At 43.8% G+C, this 27,814-nt stretch overlaps 1 protein-coding gene across 1 annotated transcript in view; it reads left to right on the forward strand.

Annotated features, from left to right (window-relative positions):
* Positions 1-17,437, forward strand: part of Gnaq (guanine nucleotide binding protein, alpha q polypeptide) — a 255,837-nt gene extending 238,400 nt beyond the window's left edge. The window contains exons 6-7 of the mRNA NM_008139.6: positions 7,074-7,227; positions 12,121-17,437. Coding sequence (NP_032165.3) covers positions 7,074-7,227; positions 12,121-12,311 — 345 coding nt within the window. The 3' untranslated portion in view covers positions 12,312-17,437. The remainder of the gene's footprint in view (positions 1-7,073; positions 7,228-12,120) is intronic.
* Positions 17,438-27,814: the final 10,377 nt, after the last annotated feature.

The following is a 27,814-nucleotide window of genomic DNA, read 5'->3' on the forward strand; positions in this document are numbered from 1 at the left end:
TGTCTGTGCATCTGCTTGTCTGTCTGACCTCGTTTAGAGTGTTCTAATGGAAAGGACTAGAAACCTCACATCCATGTGTTTCCGGCATCAGGAGGTGACACTGTGGACCACTTACCCTCCATGGTTTCCAGATACTGGGAGGCCTCACTATAGCCTAGAAGCTTCCTGTCGGCTTCTCTTGCTTCTGACAACAGACCCCAGCTGTAAACAACTCACAGATGACCGGCAGCCCTCAGGCAGGAGGGGATCTGATTTTCTACACGTTTGTTTCTTCAGCATCTTGTAGGAACAAGCACTACTTGAGAATTTATATGAGTGCCTGACAGTGGTGGCGCTCGCCTTTAATCCTAGCACCTGGGAAGCAGAGGCAGGCGGATTTCTGAGTTCAAGGCCAGCCTGGTCTACAGAGTGAGTTCCAAGACAACCCCCCCCCAAAAAAAGAAGAATTTATATGATTTATCATGCTACTAAAATTGGCAAAATATCAAGGAGGCAGGTAACTTATGCCACAGTCCAGCCTTGACCTGACTCGGGCAGCAAGTGATTGAAGGAACACAGAAAAGCTAAGATCCCGGGACCTGGTCATCTGGTCTCTCAGGTGGGGAGGCTGCAGTGCTCAGAAGTGCTGTTCATGACACACAGCTGAACAGGATGCAGGGTTATTGCATGCAGTTGAACATGGAAGCTATTCTTCATAGGAGCAATCTTGAGGCCACAAACATCCAGGAGGAGAAAGCTGCAGTGGAGAATTTCTCCCCCTGCTGTCTATATTCTCCCTCAGACACAAGAAAGGCTCTGTCATTCCTCTGAACACCACCACATGGGGATGAGTCATGGGGTGACCTGGCCACGCCATGGCAACAAGCATGCACCCAGGACTCTGCTTCCTCCCTATAGATTGTGTCATCTGAAAGAGTTAAGGATCCTGTTGTCAGCTTGGTCTGGTTTGGTAGTTTGGTTTGTGAGAAAGAGCGTGTGTGTATTGGTGACAGAGCAGTGAGGTGGAAAGGCTGTTGAAAGTGTTGTTCCAAGCTTAGTTTTGTTGCCTGGACAGCGAGAAGCACCAGCGTGTTGACGAGGAATCGGAAAATGCAGCCTTTGCCCATGAGCAGCAGAGCTCCACTGGACAGACGTGAGATGCCGTTGGGTTAGGCCCTTCAGGAACTTTTTATGCAGACGTGGACCAGACTCTAGCCTGTGGAAAACCGGCTTTCAAGGGGACTAGGGCCCTGTGAACATGCCCTGGCCTGTTCCTGGATATTGCACCTGAGTGGTTAGTTACAACAGGACCCCTAGTGTTGGAGCCATACAGATGTGTGTGTTCTTCATAGAGCCTACCATGTTTGCACCATGCTTGTCCCCAGTATACACTGCAGATAAGGAGAAAATGGCCTCTGTAACCCAAACAGAGGCTTTTCTTCTTTAGTGCACAGGTTCTTGGAGTCAGAAGCCCTGGGGAATGGTGCACTTGGAGCATGGCCCCTTCAGGTTCTGGAGCTTGTGTTTCCTCTGCTTCACATTCACACTTCACAGCCTTTCATTCTGTCAAGCTTCAACCCAAAGTCGCCCTTGATCCTGGTCTGACTGATTCCCATCACATCCTTCCTTCATCCATGTGAGCCGTGAGTCCTGTAGTGGTATAGCTGCCTGCAGTTCCAGGCAGGGGCTGTTACCAGCACAGTGGATCCAGCCGGAAACAGGTGGAAGACCCAGAGGCCCAGAGAAGTGTGGGAAAAGCCACGGAACCTGGGCCTGAAGGATTAGAAGTTGGAGCTCCTATGGGTCAGTGGGTCAACAGAGTGCACTGTAAGCTGGCAGTGACACGGGATCTCTATATGGAGGAGAACATTTGTGAAGAGGCTCGGATTAGGTTGGTCTGTGAATCAGGCAGTGTCAAGCTGTGAGTGTCAGGCTAGGACTAGTACTTTATTTAGCCTGCGGCTAGCAGTCATGTATTAGGAGAAAACATTACAGAGCATTACAGTGATGAGGGGTAAGAACTATCCTTGTGGCCTTAAGCAGGGCTCAACCAAGGAATGAGATTTCTGGCCACACTCTCTTGCTGCAATGACAGACAGGCAGGGCCAGGACTAGGAGTAGACAGCTGTGGCTGACTACTACAGTGTGGGCTGGGAACTTCCTTTTTCCATGTCTGCATGGTGGCTTCATAGAGTCTAGACATCTGTGGCCAAGCACATGGCCTTTCTCTGTGACCCCGAAAGGAAGAAAGAGCAGGCACACCCCCACCCTAGCAGGTGGCTTCCGTCTCTTGTGCCCCGTTCCAGCATTCAAAGCTACACAGCTGAGTTCAGAAGTACTAGCTGAAGGGAAAGTGATAGAAAGGCTCCTTGGGGCTAGGTGGAGGCCATGGCAACTAGTTAGCGCAGAATATTGTCCACCACAGTGAAGCCTGTACTGGGTCCTCTTTGATCCTCTTGGGCAGTTTCTATTAAAAACCTAAGAAGAGGCTGTGAGACTGTGTGCCACCCCCGCCCCTGCCCAGCCTGCTTTGTCTTAGGAGTGAGCAGGCACTCAGTGCTTCCCTCATTGTCCACACTGCATTTCTCCTTGACCCTCCTGTCCTTACAAACTACAGAGAGGAAGAGCTGTGTGCTTCCTCGGACACACTGCTCCATCCATTGGGACATTGGATGGAGAAAGAGGAACAGAGAAGATGCTGCAGCGAGCAGAAAGAGCAGGCAGGCTTCTCTTTACCATGGAACTGAACCAGTCTTTTCTTAACGGCGAGGGAGGCTTAGTCTTACTAAAAAGGACAAAGCTTTTTTCTTACAGATTTGGGTTTGATTCATTTAGCAATTAAAGGGCAGACATTTTTCTCTATGCTTACTTTTTATTCAGAATAACTGAGTGCTTTCTGCACTGGCGCCTGGGCTTTTGCTTCATATGCATATGTAAGTACGGATGTATGTGTGTAAGCATGTAAATTGATTAGATAGACTGTTGGGCCCAACAGATAAGTATGAATGTGTATATATGAATATATGTGAGTTTATTCATATTTTTTGTATAAAGGATTTTCCTCCTGCAAGCCTGACTCTCTTCTCTTGGTTCAATAAAAATTTATTGCTCTAAACCTCCAGTCCTGCCTGACAAGTGAGAGGCGAGGCTTCTGGGCAAGAGAGGAAAAAGCCCTAGTGATTAACCCTTTCCTTAGCCCCTTGCTATTAGGCTACAGTGGAATCTCCCAAGCCAGCAGTTTTTAACCTCAGAATAAGCAAGAAAGGTTTTAGGATTTTAAAGAAGCTATCAACAAGCATTCAGTATAGTCAGAGAGGTAGAAGGCCAGAGACCATCAGTCTTTAAAGCTACCTCTATATCCAATGCTGTGTGCAGCTTCAAACCATTTCAGGCCAGGCAGGCCCCCAACATGGAGAAAAGTGGGCCCCAGCACTGAAAGGTCAAAGAGGGTGCAGTGGGTTGAGGAAGGAGCAGTGCCCCTAGGTGAGAGATTACCTTAGAAAAGTTCTAAAAAGCTACACTGTGGCTTTTTAGAGAAGCCCTGTCTAATGGGTGAATATAGCCCTTTGTGTGGGTTAAGCCCACTTGTTAGAAAGACTCACTCTGTCCTTCCAGTTTTCCAGAATGGGCTGCTAGGGACGAGCCTGAACTGCGTCTTTTCTGGTTTGCATCCCTTCAAGGCAAGCAGTTAGACCCTGGACAGGGAGCACAAGGTGCCTCCTGCCTCTATGGTTAAATTCAAGTGTGAACTGAGCCCCAAGTCCCACACCAATCCTACAGGGGGTTGCTAGGGCAATCTCTCCAGCCCAGCACTGGGTCCCTGAAATGACCTGCTTGGGGACATTGGGAGCCCTTACTTCTAATGGAAATAAAAGGGGGGAAAATCTGTCAGACTATGCTCTGTAGATTTCTTTCTTTTTTTAATTATATATTTTCTTTATTTACATTTCAAATGTTAACCCTTTTCCTAGTTTCCCCTCTGAAAACCCCTTCCCCCTATCCCCTCCTCCCACCCCCTGCTTCCCAACCCACCCACTCCCACTTCCTGGCCCTAGCTTTCCCCTGTACTGAGGCATAGAGCCTTCACAGGACCAAGGGCCTCTCCCATTAGTGACCGACTAGGCCATTCTCTGCTACATATGCAGCTAGAGCAATGAGTCCCACCATGTGTTTTCTTTGGTTGGTGGTTTAGTCCCAGGGAGTTCTGGGGCTACTGGTTAGTTCAGGGAACAAAATACCCATGGAAGGAGTTACAGAGACAAAGTACGGAGCAGAGACGAAAGGATGGACCATCCAGAGACTGCCCCACCTGGGAATCCATCCCATAGAGAATCACCAAACCCAGACACTATTGCGGACACAAACAAGAGCTTGCTGACAGGAGCCTGATACAGTTGTCTCCTGAGAGACTCTGCCAATGCCTGACAAATACAGAAATGGATGCTTACAGCCATCCATTGGACAAAGCACAGGGTTCCCAATGAAGGAGCCAGAGAAAGGACCCAAGGAGCTGAAGGGGTTTGCAGTCCCATAGGAGGAGCAACAATATGGTGCCCTTTTTCTCATCTTGCTTTCTCCTCCTGCTCTGATGCTGTAATGCCATGCAGTGTAATCGTCCCTAAGTTTTTGTACCTTTTCTAGGTACATAAAAAGATGGTTTTTCCAAGCATCTTTTTTTTTCTTTTTCTTTTTTACAAAAGTCCACTAAAAGTTCAAACATAAATTGAATGAGAAGTTTATAACAGATGTTTACATTTGCTCCCATAAAGACTAGACATTCATTATCTGTCACAAGGTTCATAGGTTCATGGAGAATTTTTTAAAAAATCATAATTTTTGTGACTAAGTTATTATTGAAGTTTTGTGTAGATAAATCCAGTCAATATTTTATCTCTGTGCTTGCACCTACAATAAATCCTTAGTCCCCTTCATGAGCTTTGGTTAATTGTTTTACAGCCTCTTGGAATGTGTTCTAAGTTGTGATTGCCTGCCTGCTATCTCAGAAACAATTAACTCGCAACACGTGGAGACTGGCAGAGTTCTCACCGAAGCATTCCTATCACAGAGAAGTCTAGTAGCAGTCTGGTTGTAAAGGGCTTAATAATTGCTAGTACAGTTCTAGGAATTCTTATAGGATCATCATCTATTTGTCTCTATCATCACAGTAAAATAGTACATCTTCGTGGACCTGCAGAAATCTGCCCAAAAGGGTGGGCTAATACCTAGTGATTGTTTTATATTTAATAATAACAGGGAAAGCATACTAATAGCCGGACTCTTTCCTAAAATGTAGTCCCTCAGCCTTGTCTAGAAGGGCTCCCTCATCGTAGTTTACAGTCCCTGTGGAACCCTCACAGGAAGATCACCTGCTACTTTTTAGGCTCTCCTAGATGTCTTCTGTCTTCCCTAGTCTTGAAATTTTCAATCCATAAAACCTAAGTTTCCGTAAAGTCCTGTGACTCAGAGACTATAAACTGCAGGTGTTAAAATGTAAGCGAGGCACAGTAGCACATGCTTATAATCCCAGCACTCGGGAAGCTGGAGCAGGAAGCTTCTGAGTTTGAAGCCAACATGTACTTCACAGCAGCAGTACTGTCTCAAAAAAGTAACAAAGTAGAGTTTACCACTGGCTGTGTTGATCTGTAAAAGGCATGTAGACAGTAAAATGCATTTAAGGGCATGCGTGTCCTTTATGTGAGAGATAAGTAAATGTATGTGCTGAAACTGTTCCTTACGCATGAAGTAACGACTCACCCATGTTTATCTAAAATTGTGAGATTTGGCTGGGTATGGTATGCAGTCCTTTAATCCCAGCAACAGGGAGGTAGAGACAGGTAGATCTGAGAGTTCAAGGCCAGCCTGGCCTACTTATATTTCAAGGCCAACATAATAGAGAGACCCTTTTCTCCAAAACAAAAAGGGGGAAATCTTTAATTAGTTAATTTTAACTACTTATTGGGGGGCTGGCAAGATGGCTCAGAAGATAAACAATCCACCAAGCCTTTCTACTTCACAGTGTAAAGAGAAGGTTGTCCTGACCTGTATACATATACTGTGCCATAGCATGCCAACACACAGCACACACACCACACACACACACACACACACACACAGCTGTAAAAGCAGTGGCTGGCAGAGGAAGAAGTTGCAAGGCTCTGTGCCCTTTTGCTGATGAGTCTGAGGAGTGACTTGACTCGGACATGCCCTCTGTTAGCATCTTCATGTATGGAAACATGCCAGCTGTATCTCTCCAGAGACCACCAGGGCTTCTGTCACCAGACTAAGCTTGAGAGTCTTGCCCCAGGGAAGCACAAGACTTACAAGTGCTGAGGAAGAAGCATTATAGTTTTTGCCAGGCAGGGTGATACACACCTTTAAATCCAACTAGGGAGCAGAAGTAGGTGGAGTTCTGTGAGTTCAAGGCCAATAGAGTGTACTTAGTAACTCCATGGCTAGCCATGGCTACCCAGTGAGACCACGTCTTTAAAACAAACAAAAGCTAGATTTTTATCCCCAGGTTGTTAGTTTGTTTTGTCCATAGTTGTGCAGATGAGCACACAGTGAAACATGAAGAAGGGGTGGAGCAAAGAACAGTGGTGAGCCCAAGAATGTGTGTGTGTGCATGGGCACCGTCGTCATCGTCATCGTCGGGTCCTAGATATGCTTAGGAGCCATTAAGTAGCTTTGATTTGAATGCTTAAGACATAGTGAAGCTCCAAATAGATATAGTTAAGAAAATGCAAAGTGAAGCCTGGCTTTGTGCTTAACTCACAGCTTAAGTTTTTGGTTGTGAATGAAAATTGTTGGTGGAATTGCATTACGGTATGTCAGATACAACCTCGGGGTGTAGGCCCTGATTACTTTCTTTTCAAACCTAAGAAGTTATTTCAGCAGGTATTCTCATCACTGTTCTCATGTGCTTGCCGACCTGAGTTGGCATAATGAAAATAGGTGATGAGTGTTGTGGATCATTGGCATATAAGCCCTGACAACTCAGAAGTGCATGGAAGATGGATTGGACCGAGAAAGCAGCCAGGTCACCAACTATGTCATCAGTAACTCACTCCTAAATTTCTGATTTTTTTTCCCCCCAGAACCGCATGGAGGAGAGCAAAGCACTCTTTAGAACAATTATCACCTACCCCTGGTTCCAGAACTCCTCTGTGATTCTGTTCTTAAACAAGAAAGATCTTCTAGAGGAGAAAATCATGTATTCCCACCTAGTCGACTACTTCCCAGAATATGATGGTAAGTGGCCACCCAAGCCAGCCTCACACTAGGACAGGAGGTGACATGGTACAGTCCCCAGAGCCATGAGCCTGGCATGGGGAGGGGAGGTGGAGGTAGGCAGCACAGTGTAGCTCCTGGGGTCATGTGCCTGTTGGGGCTAGAGGCAGCACAGTGCAGTGCCTGGAGTCACAGGGCCCATGAGGACATGTATGCTAAAGTAGAAATTACTGTTCCCTGACTTGTAGTGACATTTTACATCATTAACATTAATGTAACCAGTTCTGGGGAAGCAACAACTCTGATGTTTCAGAATAACCAGCTCAGAGGAGGTTTTTCTATCAGAGTTGTAATTTCCAGTTTCCCTCCCTTTCGTTTTGTTACCCGTCTCTGCCTCTCCCTGGTTAGGAGCTCAGCTCTGAAGTGGGTGTAATGAGTTCATTGCTTTCTGCTGTTGACCGTGATTACGGAACTTAGAGGAGGTAGAGTGTACTTGGGCTTATAATATCAGAGGAGGAAAGAGGCCATTGTGACAGGGAGGCATGGCAGCCAGCTTCAGGCGTAACAGCCAGAGAGGGGAAACTGAAGCATCACCTTTAAAACGCATGCCAAAGCAGGAAGAGCCAGCTGTGGGGCAAGACTATAAAGTCCAAAGCCCACTCGTGGTGTCTGTCTTCCCGCAGCAAGCCACACCTCTTAAACTTCCCAAGATAGCACCACCAACCGAGGACCAAGTGTGGAAATACCCCAGCCTGTGAAGGATGGTCTCATTCAAACCGTCTCAGATCCTGAGGGTCACATTCTGGCTGAGGCCCTTTCTTCCTATAGTAACATTTAGAGTCACTTGGTTTTCCTGGCCTTTAAGCCGTACCTATGAGATCTGCTATAGGGTAATAGAAAACAACTGTGATGTGAGTGTGATACTTTGAATATCCAGGCAGCATTTACTTTAGGGGAACCTCACTAGCAAAAGGCCTGGGACTGATGGCCTAGCTAGGTGTTTGACTGAGTGAAGAGGGAAGTCCCATCCTTAGTGACAGGAATGCTCTCTACGTCCCCGTGCCTCTTGTTGTTGAAATGCTGTTGGAGAAATCATTGCAGCCACACATTTTCTTAGACCTATGTTATCCCCACCACATCAGAAGTGAGTGGTGTTGACAGACATTAAATGATGTGAAAAACCTAAGATGCTCAGTCTCTGGCCGTTCCCAGAGCTGACGAGCCTATGGCCAGTTGGGTGTGCAGTAGCATGTTCTGTCTCTCCAGACATTTTCCTGTTTACCTGGATGTTTTAAGAGAACAAATACTGCTTAACCTAGACAGCAGTTTCTCTCTCTCTCTCTCTCTTTTTGGTTTTTTTCGAGACAGGGTTTCTCTGTGTAGCCCTGGCTGTCCTGGAGCTCACTCTGTAGACCAGGCTGGAGCAGTTTCTCTTTGCTCCTTCTATTTTCTCACTCACCCAGGAGCAAACAGTAAATGCTTCAATGTTACATGCTACTTCCTTAGCTGTGGAAGGAAACGCCTGTAGGCGGTGTACCTGCTCCCCGTCCGTAGCACGACAGTCCTGTCAGCACATGGCCTGAGGACGGGGGCAAGAAGCAGCTGCTTACATGTTTACTTGCTCTTACACCCAGAAGGCAGGCTTCATCTCTCTCCAGAGTTGGTGAGTCAGTGGATAGAAAATGACCATACCATACACAGCAGTAGCACTGTGGCCCCGTTTTCCTGCTTCAATACAAACAGTTAGCATTGTGCAGCCACAGAACCTGGCTGCTCACCTGCAGTCACGTGATGGCTGGCTACACAGCATTTCAAGGTGTTCTGGGGAGGAGGTCTTTGCAGGACTACCACTTTCTGTAGTCTTGTCCTGAACCCTTAAAACTACAAGTGGTTTCCTTCCAAAGGGAGCCTGTTGTGAATGTTTTGGAATTTGAAGATGATTTTAACTGTTGACTTTCTACAATGGACATATAATGTCCGAAGGAGGTATGGCCACAGCTAAGTTAACAAAGGTGATGATTTTGTTGTTCTTGGGAGAACAAAGTTGTCATTTTTTGAGATCCAAAGACCTTGGGAGATGAGCTGGTACTGAGAAAGCTCTTCAGCACACTATAGTGATAACCTGATAATAAGCTTACTAGAGGATTATCCGTTTCACAGATGTACATGTCTTCTTTTCAAGGTTGTAATCTGATGAATGTCATTTCTGTTTCTCTTCATGAAGAGAAATTACTATCTCCATGTAGATTTGAACTGCAAAACTGTTCCTAGAGTACTTGGAATTCTGGGCCTGCTGTGATGTGTTCAAATAGCATAATGGATGCTTAAAACATCACACCGAGCATGCACTTCAGTGAACCCAAATCTATTTCTGATAATCTACAGACTAAACACAAGAAAAAAAGTTGGAGTCTTTCCCTTCCCAAACAGAATAATAGATAAGAAAATGACAGACTTCTTACATCCCTGCCAGTCCGTTAGTCTCATTTTAAGTGTTTTATGCTGCTGTAGACCCAGCCAGTTAAGGCTACATTGCTAAGGAATGTTTCATGTATATAACATCGTAACAACGACACATTTTCATTTTTCATGTTCAGTGACAGCCTTAGTTACTGACTCGAAGCGCCCTTGTTAATACTGTACAAACGAGAACACTCTGGGCTTCATAGCTCGTTCTTGCAGCTTCCAACAGTGCAAGATATAGGTGTGAGCCCAAATCTGTAATAGGGTTCATTTGAAAGTTCTCAGGTTGTCTGCTGTCCTTACCATTGGTAGTTAGGCCACAGCAGTGTTCCTTTGCATAGAACAAACCTACATTGTGAATCCTGGGAGGTCCTGCCCCAGGGGAGGAAGCAATACATGCTTTCACTGTCTGGAACTAGCTTGCAACCTTGGAGAAAAACTGGCATGCGGTGGCACAGTGCTCAGTACCTGAAAGATGATGATGTTCTGATGTTAGTAATTTAGAAGTTTTAAACTCACACTTGCCAGAATCTGTTTAAGTGTTAAACTGATTGAGATGTGACTGTGTTTGACCCTGCACGCAATTAGTAATGGCTCAGGGCATGTCACACTAAAATATTATCCTGAACATTTAAATTATAATTTAAGTATGTAATCTCATGACATTAATTACATTGATGACACTCCACAGCTGTTGCCAGTGTCTCCACCACTCTAGCTAAGCAACAACACTGCCCCTCCTCAGCACGCTGTCCCTTCACCCCACTTTCTGTCTACACAGAAGATACAGCCTAGAAGTCCGTGGCACAGTATTTGTCTGCCATGTTGATTTAAGAATAGTATTTTCAAGGTTCATACTTGGTATATCTTCGATTATTACTTCCATTTCTTAGGTCATCTTTGGCTTATCCAATCCAGTTGAATCACTTCTACCTATTAGTACTTACGAGGAGTGATGCTGTCCATTCATCTACAAAAAGCCCTTTCAGTTCATTTAAATGAATTGCTAGGTTGTGCAGGAATTTTATCTTAACTTCTTGGAACCACTGAGCCGTTTTCCATAGGGTGTTTATCATTGTGCGTGTACCAGTGGCAGACAGGTTGCACGTGTGACCTGTTGCCAAGACTTATTTTTTCTTGTTTTAAATGATAACCAGGTTAGCTAGCAGATGGGAACACTGCCTCATGATTTTACTTGGCATTTCCCTAAATGAGTATCAGAGTTAAACATCTTGTATGCTCACTGGTTATATGTATAACTTTGCAAAACTGTCTTTTCACATCTTTTGTCCAGTTTATATAATCTTTATATATTCTAGGTGTTAAATAAATTCTTATTATACATATGAATTGTATATCATTTTCACTTGAGAATATACTTTGATAACAAGAGGGATTTTTATTTTGATAAGGTTCAGGTTATATTTTCTTTGACTGCTTCTTTGTTGGGGCTGTATCTAAGAATCACCTACAGAATTACTATACACGTGTGTTGGTTAGATTTTGTCATCTTAACTCATGCTAAGGTCATCTTTTTTAAAAGCCCCTCAATTGAGAAAATACCTCAATCAGAATGGATTCTAGGCAAGGTTGGAGGACATTTACTTGATCAGTGATTGATACCGAGCCCAGCACACTGGACAGTGACACCCCCAGGCAGGTGGCCCTGAGCTGTTTAGGAAAGAAGGCTGAGTGAACCATGAGGAATAGGCTAGTAAGCAGCACTCCTCCATGGCATCTGCTTCGGTTTCTGCCTCCAGATTCCTGCCCTCATTCCTGCCTGCTGACCACCAGTCATAAGTTGAAATCAACCTTTTCCTTCCCAGGTTGCTGTGGTCTTGATGTTTATCGCCACAACAGAAAGCAAACCAGGACAGGAAGTGGTTTAGTTTCATTTCTGTTGCTGTGAAAAATACCCCAACAAAAAGCAACTTCAGGGTGAAAAATGGTTGTTTGGCTTACAAGTCCCAGATTACAGAACACCTTTGGGAGAAATCAAGGCAGCAGCCCAAGCAGATGGTCTGTGGCATCCATGGGCAAGCGCAGAGAGGACGCTTTCTCCTGTTCTGTGTGTGGTTTAGGACCCCTGCCTACAACAGATTGGGTCCCCTTCTACCAGTTAACCAATCCTCCAGAGACATCCCCATGGAATAACCTGATTTAGGTAATCCCTCAACTGAGACTTCACTCTCAGGTGATTCCAGATTGTGGCAACTTGACATATAAAAGCAACAGTGACAAATTTATTCAAATAAAACTATGATGGGACAACGAGAAACAACCGTGCAAGCATAAGGCAATGCAAACTAGTGCATATCATCACACAGTGAATTTAGCATAGCTCTGGAATACAGATTAGTCCCCATAGGTCAGGACTGAATACATGCTGACTGAGCAGATAAGCAAATGTGGATCACATAACACTTTGCATCTCCCCTCTCTTGCAAACAGGACCCCAGAGAGATGCCCAGGCAGCTCGAGAATTCATCCTGAAAATGTTCGTGGACCTGAACCCCGACAGTGACAAAATCATCTACTCCCACTTCACGTGCGCCACAGATACCGAGAACATCCGCTTCGTCTTTGCAGCCGTCAAGGACACCATCCTGCAGCTGAACCTGAAGGAGTACAATCTGGTCTAACCGTGCCTCCCAGAAACCGTTCTTCCCTCCCCTGTGGGTTGTTGAAGATAAACAAGAGGGACTGTATTTCTGTGGAAAACAATTTGCATAATACTAATTTATTGCCGTCCTGGACTCTGTGAGCGTGTCCACAGAGCTGTAGTAAATATTATGATTTTATTTAAACTATTCAGAGGAAACAGGATGCTGAAGTACAGTCCCAGCACATTTCCTCTTTTTTTTTTTTTAGGCAAACCTTGATGTATTTTAAATTTTCAGTCATTCACTCACAGTATAAAAGCACTCCTGTCATTCGTGTTCTCTCTCTCTCTCTCTCTCTCTCTCTCTCTCTCTCTCTCTCTCTCTCTCTCTCTCTCATTCCTTTCCTTCTTCCTCCTCCCCTTTCCTTTTGACCAAAACGAAGCTGATTTTTCTTCTTCCTGCTCCTTCCCTCCCTGCTGATTTTATTCTCCCTCACTACCATGGCCTTGCCCCCAATCCCATTCTTGGCCAGTTTCCCCCAATCCCATTCTTGGGCAGTTTCTCCCATCGAGTGACGTAGTCAGGACGGTGTTATTCGACTGAAGCCGCCTTACGTCAGCTTCCTTTACCCGTGGGTCTGCTGAAGGCAGGAGCATAGGTGTTCGTACTATGGTTTTAAATGGTTCTCTGGATGCACATCACATCTAGCATTTCTTTTTCAATACATACATACATACATACATACATATATATGTATACTATATATATTGTCTTGTCTCACTTGCACTAGGACAGTGGGTACCCATTGATGATCAAGAGTCGTATCTTTTGGGTGCAGACCTTCAGCCACAGCAGGATTGTTAAGAGAAATGGATGGAGGTCAGGGTGTGAGGGCACAGGCTGGGAAGAAGTCCTTGCTTCTCAAGGCCACGTACCGGCCGCGTCCTTCCACCCTTGCCCTTTAAACCACAGATGCCAAATGATACGCCAACAGACACTACATTCCCCAGCAGCTGCTGCCAGAGCCCTCTTGTAGCTTCTTTATTTTCTGTTTCTTTCCAGCTTTCCTACCCTCCTATCCCCCCTTGTGTTTGGGCCACAATTTTGAAATAATTTTTATTATAGGTATGTGCTGCCAAAGCCAGATTTTTATAAGGTAAAATAAATTAAGAATTTAAACAGTAAAAGCCAGTGTCTCAAAATGTCAGCATTAAAATGTGAAGGGGACAGCAGGGTGTGAACCGGAAACACACATTGCCAAACAGTTGCCAACTGAACTGCTGCTTCTCATGGTCCGTTCTTTTCTTTGCCCTTAAGGTCAATGCCAGTGTCCAGACGAGCAGTGTAGAAAAGCTCCCTGTGTGGTTTGTCGTGAGGTCTGCTTGTATCTCTTCACTGGCGTTAGTTTCATTAGCTCTTTATTCTCCTTACGTTCGAGTGAATCTGCCAAGAACACTGGTGGATAGTATTATCCTAACACTTTTGGTTTGGGGGCGGGGAGGGGGCAGGGAATAGTGAGCTGGCTTTACCACCTTCAGGATCTCGAATTGGGCGCTTGAACCTAAGAAAGATTGTGGACTTATCAAAAGTCACCGCTCAGTGTTCCGTCAAGCATGTATTTATGTGACGATCATACTAGGAGGGATGTTTGGAATTCTCCATGTGCAATTTGTCCGCAGATGCAAACTGTGCCGAACGTGTGTGAGTGAGCCTGTCAAGCAGCCTGCATCAGTGTGTGATTTAAGTAGATGGCGAGCGCTCTAAGGCTGCCGGGAAGTCAGACCTCGATGCTGGTCTCATTAGCGCTTGGCACTAATCTCAACTCCATAGACATCACTTTTCTTGAATAGCAAAGCTGGGAGAGTGACCAGCTCACTGTATGAACACGGACATTGCTGACTGGTAATGAAGTGCTCTCATGTGTTACTCTCCTGGCTCTTTCATCCCTTGCTCTAGAAAGCCCCTGTAATTTAATTAACAGACTGCCTGTAGGTATAGTGCAATTATGAATGCTCTGATCGTTGTACATACATCTCTCTTGATATTGCAACATCCATACTGGCTTTGTAATCATTAATTTTTTGGCAGATTGAATGTGCTGTATTGATATGTATCTATGTAATTGTATGTCTTATAGCTAATTCACATTTTGAATAATGTTATTTTATTTACTTTTTTAAGAGAGGAGAATGTAAATTTGTCAGTTTATTTCTGACTAGGGATATTTTTTTCCATTTAGAAAAGAAGAAAAAAAAAAAAACCCTTACTATTGTACAGAGCGGTACTAGCATCGTGCTGTCTAAAATCATTTGCACATTCCTGAGTAGAGGTGTGCTGACCTAAGACCCAAAGGTAATTTCATAGCAAACACACACCATCCGTCAGAGCTTTTATACAAACACGGAGACCAACTTTGTAGACCTTTTGCCATTTGACCTGGGGTTGGAATATGAGCTTTTATACGATTCATATTCTTATTTGGCAAATGCACAGTTTAGCATTACCTCTCTGGTGGCCTTTATTAGAAAGGCAGTTTTAGAAGCTATTTGTGATCCACTAAGGAAATGTTTTATCAGCTAGAGACCACTGCTTGCCTGAAAGGGCAACCTTAAATTTGGTGCAGCAAAAAACAAAAAAACAAAAAAAACAAAAACAAAAACAAAACAAACAAAACAAAAAATAAAAACAAAAAAATTTAAAAACACAAAAAGACAAAAAAGAAGAAAAAAGTAACATTTGATGGCCTGCAGTGTATAGAGAAAACCTCATCCCAGGATCATAAGTGTTAACCGTCCTAAGGAAGCGAGCTGTTCTGTCTAATAGAGCTGTAGTGGATGGAGCTGAGCCGTGCTGATACCAAGCTCAGAGCTGCTGAGTAAGGCAGGGAGAGGTGGCCACGTTGTCTTTATGAATTGAGGGTGCAGCTTGCTGCTGCACAGAGTTGAAGTCTGGCCTCACTGCACATCCTGGGGTGCATGACAGAGTCCCTTCTTCTGAGAAGGGAAAACATTGATCACCCTAGCTGCAGTGGTGCCTGCACACCTTACTCTATCCACACTAGTCAATGAAGCTAAAACTAATTTTGTTGTTGTTTCTCGTTTGGGGTTTTATTGAAGGGGTGAGGGGCGGGAAGGGCTTCTTAGTTTTGTACAAAAACAAAGTTTACTCATATGCTTTCTCTTCTATTGTGATTGCAAGTGTTCCTGTTGTCGATGCTCTAGGTAATGGAGGCTTGTGATGAGCGTTATGGTGACTTGGGCATGTCTTATTCAGAAGCAAAACACAGACCACAGAAACCTTTCCTCAGCATACCAAGGCAAGCAGCCATCTCATGAGTCACTCAGCACATGAGTGTGCCGTTTACAGATGATGTCGCCCTTTTGTGTGTGATACGGCAGTTCCCACCCACAGAGAATTCCTATTTGTAAATTGGAGGTTTATACTATGCCTTACAGAGCTTAAATTCAGAAGTCTGTGCCTCATGTCTGAAACAAAGGGAAAACACACGCCCATGCAGAAGTCAGTTAAGTCTTACAGAGCCTGTTGGGTTTTCCTTATCGTTTCCTTAGGAAGAGCTCTGTTGAATGTCCTGAGTAGCTGGGAAATTCTTCTTAGGAGCCTGCGTATATTGTTTACTGGCAGGTGGCATCCACGGCGATATTTAAAGAACACCTGGAACTTGGGGGCTTGGGGGCTTTGTTTTGTTTTGTTTTTGTTTAGATTACATTAGCAGGCCTAATCATTTTAAAGGGTAATTCAGCCAAAGGGCAATTTACTTTTTGTACTTCAGACTTCTATTGATTGTCAAGTTGTACGAATTGTAATTTAAAAATTTATACTGCCACATGATTGTAAATTTTAGTTGTCTTAAGTAGGAATTGGTGAAAAGCTGTTTATGCTGGATTTGGGTCAAAATGACTTGATTATTTGCAAAAAATAAAACTAATAATGGGAAGAAAGGGCTGCATAACAAGACACCGCAAGACTCAGATTCCCTCAGATGACCCCAGCGCCCCTTTGTTCTCAGTTTCTCAAAAGAACGAATGAAGTGAAACATAGCAGAATGTTAACCCATATAAAATAAAGTGTACCCAAATATTGTAATGTATATCGCTGCTCTTCTTAAAATTACGTAAGGCTTTCAAGCCACTCACATGGTAACTAACAGCATCTCGATTGATACAACTAAGGTGTACTTGGACATACTTTAATATTTGATTCAAAAGAGAAACCTTTGGTTAGAAACACATACAAAAGTGGAAGCTAATAATGTGTGTTTATCTGTCTCCGCACTCTTCCAATATAGGCAGCATTCCTAGATGTCCTGGCACTTGTGTCTTTGAGATCCCATTGTGGTTCTCTCGACAGGAGAAACGAATGCTTACTTCTGTGTGATTAGGCCAACGTTTGGGAAGCCGGGCACCTGCCATCCCACAGATAACCTGCTGGACGTCCACACTCTGTTCTTCTCGCAGTTGTCCTGTTTGCCACCATCCCCCCCGCTTCCGCCACCCTGCAGTAGCGTTCTTGCCTCTAGAGTCACCTGTCCAGAGTATGCATGCACACCTGATGCACAGTAGGTGCTCAGATACGTCCTCCCCACTCTCATATCTACTATGGAGACACCCATCACGCCATACAGTTTAAACCCAAAGTTGAATAACATTTTCGTGTTACAAAACCAGACACGAGGTAAAATTGGATCTTACTTAGATAAAGGAATTCTGTCTTTCATGGAAGCTCTGGCAGCCAGGAAGAGAACGCAGGGAAATAGATCATTCAGCAAGCCGTTTGTAGGATTAGAAAAGAAAGTGGAAAAAAAACACTATGTAAGTTTGTAGAGGTCACTCTCATTGAAACACGTTTCTGGCGGATTTCCTCAAAGGATTCTAACAGAAGCCTCTTGCCAGGCTCTGCATCCACCCTCATGTTGGAAGCCCTGACTAGATCTGTGTACTTAGGGAGTTTTGTCAAAAACATTTTTAACTTGCAGTATTTAAAAAAAAATCATATTTACTGTTCTTAAAATGTCATTCAAATGCATGTATTGTCTATTGTTTGGGGATGGGAACTAGTTTTTCAAAAAAAAAAAAAAACACACCTAATGTTGTATAATAATGCCCCTATGATCTTACTGGTTAAAAATACAGTATTTTCAGCCATAATCTTGTACTATAGTATTCTTCATTCTGAGTTTTGCTTCCCTTGAACTTGCCTAAGCCCCTCTGAGAATGCTCTGATCATAATGTGCATTGAAACACATCTTCCCTCCTTCTCACTTCCTAGGTCACAGGCACATTTCCAAAGTGGGCAGATGTCATGGTTTCTAAAGCGCACACACAACCTTTTCCCATTTGTGTACAGTTAGAAATGTCAGTCCCTATAGTGCAGATATGCAGGCAGTGCTTTCTGGATCTGTCCTTCAAATTAAGATTGGAAGGCCCTGGATTAATTGTGGTCTGTTTAAGAATGAAAGTAGCTGCTCGGTGTGGCCTCTGCAGAGCTGCTTAGCCTCACCCTGTCAGGCGAGCTTCTGGCGAGGAAAAGCAGCCCTTGCCCCATCCCCTTCGGTGGGTTGTTAGGCAGCACAGAGGAGCCCGCACGCCACATGGAAAAAAGACCCAGCACAGATGACCTCTGTGTCTGTGACATCTGTCACTGCATACATCTTTGACCTGCTAACAACTAGCCTTTTCTTCCTCTGGGAGTTTTTTAAAGTACAGGTCACGGTGTGGTGGTAGAGTGTATGTCTAGAAAATAGATGCTTAGAAGTGGGCTTCAGAGCACAGTAGAAGCAAAACACACTCCTGCTGTGACCATGTCTCAGTGATGGCCCTGGCCTCACTCGGAAAATGTCTTCTCAGCTACTTTACCCTGCAGACTCCATGTGAAAGAACAACTGTGGTGTGTTCAGCAGGTATGCTGAGCAGTTTCTGATATTAAATTGCCCAACTTCTTGCTCTTTAGTTTAATTCTAAGTTGCTGCCTTAGCAATTGGTTTGCTAGTAGTGGAGGGTGAGTTTCAAGTTGTTTTTTAATTGTTGAAGAAAAGTGATCTAGAGACTCGGACCTTGTTTGTCTTCAAGTTGAGCTGCTCCTTTGTACCATCCACCAGCCCTATGACAGTAGCTAGTTACCTGTACATCGGAATCCCTTTGCTTCATGGTCATGGCTAATTACCTCCGACTACTTTAAAAGGAACTGAACACAATCTGTTGTAGCAGACCCTGCTCCCAAGAGGTTTCTGCAAAACTGCAGTTTCTTTAAATCTATTGTACCTAGGAAAAACTGAAAAGATGTTTTCTATTCAGTTCTTGTGACTTAAGACTGTTGAAATTTGATCAGTGTTCATATCCTCTCTGCCTGTTTTCAAGAGTACAACTCAAAGGCCTGAATAGGTTTCTGCCCCATAAGCCTGGGGATAAAAAGCAAGAAAATCCTCTTTAATTGAGAAGGTAATTGCACTGAACATTTTAGCAAAAGCGAGTAGCCTGACCTGTCCCTGCTGTGATGTCTTTTGCAGATCTGCAAGTGTTTTTGTGACTTAGTGGACGGACCAACAGATAGACTGGTGGTTGTTTCCAATTAGCCCACATATGTGAATGGTGGGTCTGTAAAGCATCTTGGGGAGTGAAAGGACCAGAACAAGACACGTGGACAAGTGAGACTTGCCAACTCTTGCTATCTGCAAATGGAGCCTCCACACTATGTCCCAGTAGCCACGTAGATATAAGAAGATGCTGTCCACATGAGGCCAGTCAAGGGCATACCAGAGGTGTAGATCTCTTTTTCAGGGCTGGAGTATCAGTGTTATATTCTGAGACCAGAGCCACCCTAGCAAAGGTGGGCTGCTTTCTTTTTGTGAGTTATAGGAGACCCATTCCTGGGATATTCTGCTAAAGAGTTATCAGTGAAGACAGGGCTACTGGGTCGTTCTGGTTTTCGTTGTATATTCAAGCCTCACCCAATTTTATCTTCCACTGTGGTGGAGATGCTCACTGTTGGATCTCTGGCTGCATCTGTGTGCCGCTGTCAAGGCCTGTTGCCAAAGCCTTTTTGTGCACGTGGAGAAGGCCCAGAGGCCAGGCCATCTGGCACCCTCTTTCCATTCCTCCCTGGGCACTAATAACTTAAAAAACAATGGTACCATATTCAGGATGGGCAGCAACTCTAGAAAGATAAAATATTTAGACTAAAAGAATGCATAAGCATGTGCTTGAAGCTGGGGAGAATGCCAAGTTGTGTGTGTGTGTGTGTGTGTACATACCTAAGCAGATAAGTCATTATCTTAGGATCTTATGAGCAAAGGCGGCCATAGATCATTGATGTTAGTTCAGATAGAACATTAAACCCAAATCTTTCCACTATGTAACTCAGTGTACGTGTGTAGACTATAACCATGATTTGGTCATAATGTGTGCACATGCATGTATAGAGGGAGGTTTGTTTACTCCTGTTGTTAGTAGAAATATTTTTGATGCATGGAGAGTAAGTCTATTTTAATGCGATTGACACAGGAAAGAATGATAAAGATCCACTGCTCACAACTTCTTAAACTTTCTCCCCATTCTTTCCAGGTGCCAGCTTTTCAAAACTGATCTCTAGTTTAAAAATGGAGTCCAGCTTTTAACTTGTACATGTTCTTTGTTTTGTTGCAGTGCTGGGGATCAAACTCAGGACCTTGCCTTTGCTGGGCTGGTGCTCTAGCGCTGAGCTACGGCCCAACCCCTGCATGAAACTTGTTCAAAGGCTGCAATTCATAAATAGGACATCTATGGCTGAGGGATGAGGAGGTGAATATCCAGTAGAAACTGGGAGGAGAGGTTTCAGAGCAGACAGATGCTGGATGCAATCTGCCAGGCCTATAGGTGTTCAGTTCACACTGCGCTGCTCCCATTCCTGAGATAAATCTGTAGATTGTTCAATACCAAATGCATGCTTTACAAAATGTTTGTACAGATGACAAATTCTGACAGCTACACAATTTGGGGGTTGTGGTTTTAGAGTATTATTTTCAAAACAGCCTTTCTATATGCAGTGGTACATACTGTAGGTTATTGCAGAGCATCTTTTTAGCGACTATCTACGTCCTAGCATTTTCTAACCACAATCCAGTAACCAGAATTTATCCACAAGAATTATTAGGGCCAATCAAATGATGAACTGGTCACAGCAAAAGTTAAAATACACTTTACTGTCAATGTACTCCCAGCTATAATGCAAGGCTAAGATCCAAGAGTAATGCCTGGGCCCCAAGTGTGAAACGAAATGTCAAAATAAAGACTCATGTTTTATGAGTCACAATACTTATAATAGCCACAGGGATAAGCAAGTCTCCCTATGTATACTCATGTGCATATGCACATAGGTGCCATGTTAAAATCACGGTTTTGGTGGTTAGTAAAGGTATATATGTCCTTAGACACAGAAAATTAAAGAAATTTCAGGATATAGTTGTGAAGTGTTATTCAAAGACATCTGCATAAAAGAATCCTTGCCCATGTTGCTAAATTTGAAGTGAAACTCAGGTAAAATCAGGGGATGAGTGTGGAGTAGGGTAAGTCCACTTCTATGGAATTCAACACTGAGAAACCAATTTAGTGATGCTGAATATAAGCAGTTAAAGACTCCCTCTGACAAAACCATCCTGTAGGAGGGTAAGATGGCAGAAGAATGCATGCAAATGTCATAAGGAGTCATACTGAGAAAAAAACTAATACATGTAAGTCTGTGTATAAATATACAATGTGTAATGTAAGTGAATTTTCTCATCTGGGTTGACAATGCACCCTCCAAGAGCCAAAGACCACCTAACAGCCCCAACAGGAAGCCTAAGACGCTTTCTTTTGAGTTGTTGGTCAGGGCTGTCCAAGAGATGCCCTAACATTACAGATTAATGCTGTTGCCCTTGATTGATTGTCCTCCCCCAAGGGATGGAAGGACAGTCGCTACTGTTGAAGACACTGTGCACTGTAGGCACAGGGTCCAGATGCCCCTAAGCTGGAACTGACCTGCATGCCTGCTCCCTGAGGACTAGCTTCCATAGTGACAGAAGGTGCCATGTGAGCTTGTGAAGCATAGAGACAGCCAACAGTCCTAGCTATGAGGCCCATGAACCACAACAACCAACATGGCAAGATAACCATGTTGCAGTAATGACATACATTCCTTTACATAGCTCTCTAATTGGACTTAAGACCCACCCAACAAAAGGAAAATCGCTCCTGGTACTGGAAACCTAGCCACCTACCCATGGCTACTGAAGTCATGGGTCTTGAAAGAGAATCTACAACCACCACTTTACCATCATAATCCCTAACTGTGCTCTAAATATTTGTCCTTATATACCCACAGGTAAATGTAATCCTTACCCCTCATCAATGACATGTCTCTTTGCAACAGACGGAGACCACTCCAGAAAAACCACAACCAATCAAAATGCAGAATTGTGGTGCCTAGTCCCAGTGGATATGAGTACAAAACAATTCCTGAACTTAAGGCGCCTGGAACATTGTAGAAGATGGGGCTAAATGATTCTAAGAGCTCGAGGGTCGGGGAGTCTGCTATGAGACTTGTAGTAATGTCAAAAGCTACACAAGGCCTCACTAACGTGACTGCCTAAACGTGAGCTGAACAAGGATGTCATCCATAGATAGGCCAAAGTGGATGGGGAAAGCCCAGGAGGGCGCAGGCCTGTGCACAGGACTATAGGCAGCTAAGGGGTACGGAGAGTGGGAGAAATGGACTTTCCCAAGGAAGAGCACATCCACTGCTTATGCAATGCCACATGGTCATCCCCGGAAGCATACATGCAAGTAACATTATACATACTGTTAAAATACGGTTATATTTAGGTATATTCAGACATATTATAAATATTATATATATTACACAACTAACAACAATGAAAAGAGGCCATGAATTTGAAAGACAGCAAGGAGGAATATATGGGAGGATTTAGAGGTAGGAGAGGGAAGAGGGAAATGAATAATTATCTCAAAAAATGTTAACCTTCATCCCAATTAACCATTAGCTTCTATGTTAACTTCTTGAAATTATCAGATTGGACAAAATGCAGCAGCCAAAGCATCCTGTTTATAAGGAGCACACTGTGAACAAAAGCATGCTCAAAGCAAAGGAGACCCCAAGTTCCAGCAGAACTCTCTCTTAAATCGCACCAATGCCTGACTGAAAAAACAGACAGTTCTTAGGTCTGTCAGACCAAAACCACTGCTGTGTTGTCCCACCTTGCTCAAATTAGAGGGACAAACAAGCAACAAAGATGAGTCATAGCTTACCAGAGCAAATGCCACCAAAATTCCACCCAAGGGTGGAAACACTAAGAGATTATGAGCTGACCAATGGAACATTTTGAGTGAGAACTTCAAGGCAGAGAACATACATTTTGTGTTTAACTCTTCAGTCTCTGCTACAGCCACATTGGGAAGACTGGAGACTCTTCTGGGTGTGGAGAAAGTAAGTTCTAAGATGTTCCTAAAGCATATTAGAGTTTTATCAAAGCCTAGCTAACCCTTAGGAAGGAAAAATACCCAATTGCATACCCCATGTTTTTCTCTCCCACCTGAGATAGGAAAACAAACCGAGAGACAGTTCAGAAGCTCACACACAGCCCAGAGGAGCAGGCCCAATGAAAGACTGAAACCTGATCAGAGTGTAGTAGAAACACATCCATTCCCATCTTGAAATCAGAGTAGCTGATTACCAACAAAAGACCCTCATAAGATGGGGCCTGTTGTCCCCTGAAGTGGGGAACAGGTCATAAGACCCTCACCTTAAAGGACAGTCATCATCATTCCAGCCCTTCTATGCCACACTACCAGCTGCATGTAAACCTGCCCAGCTAAACTTAATCCCAGGAGATGCTGCAATTTAAAGGGATAAAAAGCTAACTGAATGGGGAGTCCACCTAGGTGAGGTCATTCCTTATCCTGAGGTGGGACTTCTACAATACATCTGTTTGGGGTCACCTACACTCCCGTCATTTACCCTCCACCGCAATCCTTCTCTAAGCCCAATATACTCATTGGCTCACCAAACTCGACTTGGATGGAATTGTTCATTTATTCTATCCCTGGCTCTCTCTCTGGAGTGAGCAGACATTTGTTCATGCCTCCTCTGGAAAAGTGGTGAGAGCATGGCATCTGGGCAGGGACATGACAGAAGCAAAGATGAATAGAAGGAGTCATTCCATTATCTCTGCTGTGGGTGATGACACACATAGCTGCCCAGAGGTGGAGTGTCTGCAAGGCCAGGTCCCTGTGACTGTCCTCCACGTGATATGGAATGGCTTACGGTCTGCTGTAGTAGCAACTGCAGAGGCCCAAATATGGACGGTGAAGCACACAGTTGAGGATTAACTGTCTTGCCCGGAGGGAAGGTCAGATTGAAGAGTCTACAGAGGAAATGGGCCATTTTGTTCTAAGTCCTACGAAGTTGCACACCTTGATGAATGTGAGCCACCAAAAGATACAGAGATACCAAAACAAAACAACTGTCGGATGGACCAGAAAAGGGATTACTGAATACAGATGTGGACCAGAGACGTAAGGAACCTGCTTTGGGAGTTACAACCTTGCGAAAGGTAATAATGTTACCAGGGAATCTAAATCTATAAAACCACCACATCTAAGAAATTAGGGAAAAGTTAGTCATAGTAAAGGGAGTTGTTTCTAGTTTGAAAAACGAGGAAGAATATCCCTTGTTTCTGTTGGCACCATCTCAGAGTCTGTCAGGCCCTGGGACACAGAGCCGGGTTGGCAGTTAAGAGAGAATGCAGCCCTGCTCCCCCTTAGCCCATGCTAGGCAGAATAACACAAGCTAGACTGGCCAGCCATTGAGGATAGGGAGAGTCCCATAAAACCCAAGCATGAGGGGGAAAAGGTTCCTAGACTAGAAAGCGTTAAATAAGGTAGTGCCTGCCATCTTCTGCACTGCAGGCAATGTGACTCTTTTGAGAAAAAAACAGAACAGTGAGATCTTCCCTGCTCATGCTCTATTGAGCCTTGCTAACTTCTAAGTACACATTTTGCCACTGGATCCTGATACCAATGCCTGCTTTCTTAGGAGACCCTACCAAATGGTTTTATTATATAATGGTAACCTCTAGGTGTCTTACAGATGGAGGAGGGCATCTAAAATATGTGCAAGGACTCCTAAAGGAGCAAGTTTCTTCTTCTTTCCTACTAACCCAAAAGTTCAATTTTATTATCACGATTTGAGTGGCCAACATGTTGGGCATATGTAACTCAATATCAACTTCCCAAGCCGCCTTCAGGGTGGGGAAATATGGAGTCTAGGCAAAAGCCAGAGAAGCCAGGAAAAGGTTTCTTCATTCTAATTCCTGACTCTTCTCTTTCTGGTGGTTAAGGAACCCCATAGTATCAGGGACATTTAGGGCAGAGAGTTCAGAGAATATTGGATGATCTGGAAATTGGGTGTAAATATGCTTCTATTCAAAGCAAATCCATCCCCATAGATTATGTCTGCCAATGTATAGGTCTTTCTTAGGAATGCAAGATTTAAGAAGATTAAATGAATGTACAGTGAAATTTCTCTTATAACTGAGCAGTGAGCCTGTCAGTCCACAGGAGCAGAGTATGCCCTCAGAGATAAATCAAGGTAGGGCACCGGCATCTTGGGAACAGATCTGTGCCATGCATTACCTTCTGCTGGCATTCACAACTGTTCAAATCTTGCACAAAAATTCACTCTGCGAGATACTGGACTCGTCTCTTCCCAAGACTCTGGCAACCTCAGCTGTGCGAGCTTAAGTCTTCAGTGTAAACAGAAGTAAATCTCCAAAGCCTAAAGAAAAATGATGCAGGGGCTGCGAGAGCTGCAGGAGCTGCAGGAGCTCTGGGTGTTCTCATCCCTGTAGGTCACCACTTTACCTATGGACCTGCACTGTGGTAGGAAGGAAGACTTCTAAGCAGTTCCATGGCCATTCTTGGATTCCTGAATTGACTCTAATTATCCAGTTAGCTGGGGTAGGCTACTTGTATCCTCTCTAAGCTCATAGTTAATTGTAAACTAGGAGTCATAAGACTGCTGACATCTTAAGGCTGCTGTACAAACTAAATGGGATATGGTGTTTCCACTGCATTTGACCCACAGTAGTTATTTCACAGGTCTTTTCACTTAATTGTTTTAGTTCAAAAAACATTAAGAGGAAAAGTTATGAAAAGAACTAAAGGCAACAACAGTCAGGATATTTATTGTGGCAGGAATATCTTCACCCATGTAAGTGGCCCATGATTAATAGATGGATTGGAAGAAAAGGTGGTAATTAGGTTCCATGCTCATGGAGAAAACAAATGGTCCTCAAGACATTGTTAAAGATGGTAGAAAACCATAAGAAATTACCCAGGGGGCCCTGGGAAGGTAATTTAGTCAGTAAAGTGCTTGGTGGGTATCTTAGGGATTCTATTGCTGATGTAAAACACCATGGCCAAAAAGCAAGTTGGGGAGGAAAGGGTGTATTTGTCTTACACATCACTAATGTTCATCAAAGGAAGCCAGAACAGGATCTCAAACAGGGTAGGAACCTGGAAGCAGGAGCAGAACATGGAGGGGTGCTGCTTACCGCCTTGGCTTGCTCAGCCTGCTTTCTTATAAAATCTGAAGCACCTCTCACAATTGACTGGGCCTTCACCATCACTAAGTAAGAAAAGGCTTCACGGCTAGATCTTATGGAGACATTTTCTCAACTAAGATTTCAAATGGCTCTAGTTTCTGTTGGCATAAGACAAGCATAAGCTAGCACAGTGAGCAAATGTGAGGACCAGAGTTCTGATCCTCAAAACCAATGAGAGAGAGAGAGAGAGAAAGAGAGAGAGAGAGAGAGAGAGAGAGAGAGAGAGAGAGAGAGAGAGAGAGAGAGAGGTCAAACCAGGAATGATGGCATGTGCCTATAGTCCCACCCCTGGGGAGGTGGAGACAGGCATTCAATGCCCGAGCTAGCCTAAGTCTTCAGGGTTAGGTTCAGGCCAGTGGGAGACTTTGTCTCAAAACACCAAGGTTGCTAACTACTGAGCAAGCCATGACACAGAGGCTGACCTGGCCTCTGCTGCACACAGGCAAAATGTCCAGGTTTCACCTGAAGTTCAATCATCATGCTAACAATCAGGAGTATCTCAAAATAAATGAAAAGTCACCACTGAGAGATGCTGGCACAAAGGTAGGGATTATCGAACAATTTAAAGGAAGTAAACATGAAACTATTCCAATGATCAATTAAAACCTTGTCTACAAGGAAAAAAAAATAGTCTCACTACAGACACTCTCAGTAAATGCATATGAAACAAAGTGACAATTTTACAACCTAAAACCATAATAATTGAACTAAAATTCAGGTGAGAGTAGAACCACAGAATGGGAGCTGGAGGTATGGCTTCATAGCTGAGCTCATGCTTAGCTTGCAGAAGCCCTAGGTTCCATTGTACAGAGAGAGGCGGGAAAGGGAAACCACTCACAGCTAGTAGGTAGGTTCATTAACTTCTCAATGTATAAAATAAATACATGAAAAGCAATTCCCCCATGCTAGTTGTAACAGCCGAAATGAACGCCACAGTGCCATTTCAATCACTTTTAAAAGATGAAAACAAGAAAGCCTTAGGCATACATCTTACCAATGTGCAGGACTTGAACGCTGGAAACTAAAAGATTCTGAGAAAATACTTAAGACCTAGAAGTAAATAAGCAAACCATGTTCACTGAGCAGAACAAACCAGAGCATCCTAGAGATGTGCAAACTAATACGCAGGTTTAATCCACCTCTTTCTAACTGCCAGCAACTTTTTTTCTTGTACATGTAAACAAGATTTATTCTATATTGATTATCAGAAGAAGAAAGGTTGAAGGAGATAGAAGGCTTTAAACAATTTTGAGGACGAAAACTGAGCTGAATCATCAATCAGTCTACCCGCGTCTAAGATTGATGGCACTACTGTGTGGTACCGGGGACAAGCAGACCCCTGCATCGATGGAACAGAGAATCCAGAAGCAGCTCTACACAAATATACCTACTGGGTGTTCCACAACAGCACAAACCATTTCAAAGAAGAAACATGAGATAAACTTGTCTGCTGGGGATACGTTATCCGCAGGGAGAAACACCTCCATCAGCAGATTTGACACATACAGAAAGATGAACTCAAATGGATCACAAACAAAGACTACATGAAATGGCAGAAATGTACAATGTTTAGGGGAAAAAAACAGAAAAAAAAAACGATATAAGGCATTGTTTCTTAGACTTTGGTGCTAGATGCATGTTAATTAAGACACAAAGCCTTGATAAATAAGACTTCATCAAAAAAAATTTTCAGAAAGATCCCATAAAGAGAATGAAAATCAGAGTACATATTTACAGTCCATATGTCTGACAAAGTGCTGGTATCCCCAAAAGATAGCTCAAGACTGAACAAGAAACAAATACATGAGTCTGGAGAGCTATTCCACCCGTGGTCTTGGGAACCTTCTGAATTGTGTGAATCATGACCATATGACTGTCAGAATTCAGC

The sequence above is a fragment of the Mus musculus genome, chromosome 19, assembly GCF_000001635.26.
Source record: "Mus musculus strain C57BL/6J chromosome 19, GRCm38.p6 C57BL/6J".
Classification (NCBI taxonomy): Eukaryota; Metazoa; Chordata; class Mammalia; order Rodentia; family Muridae; genus Mus; species Mus musculus.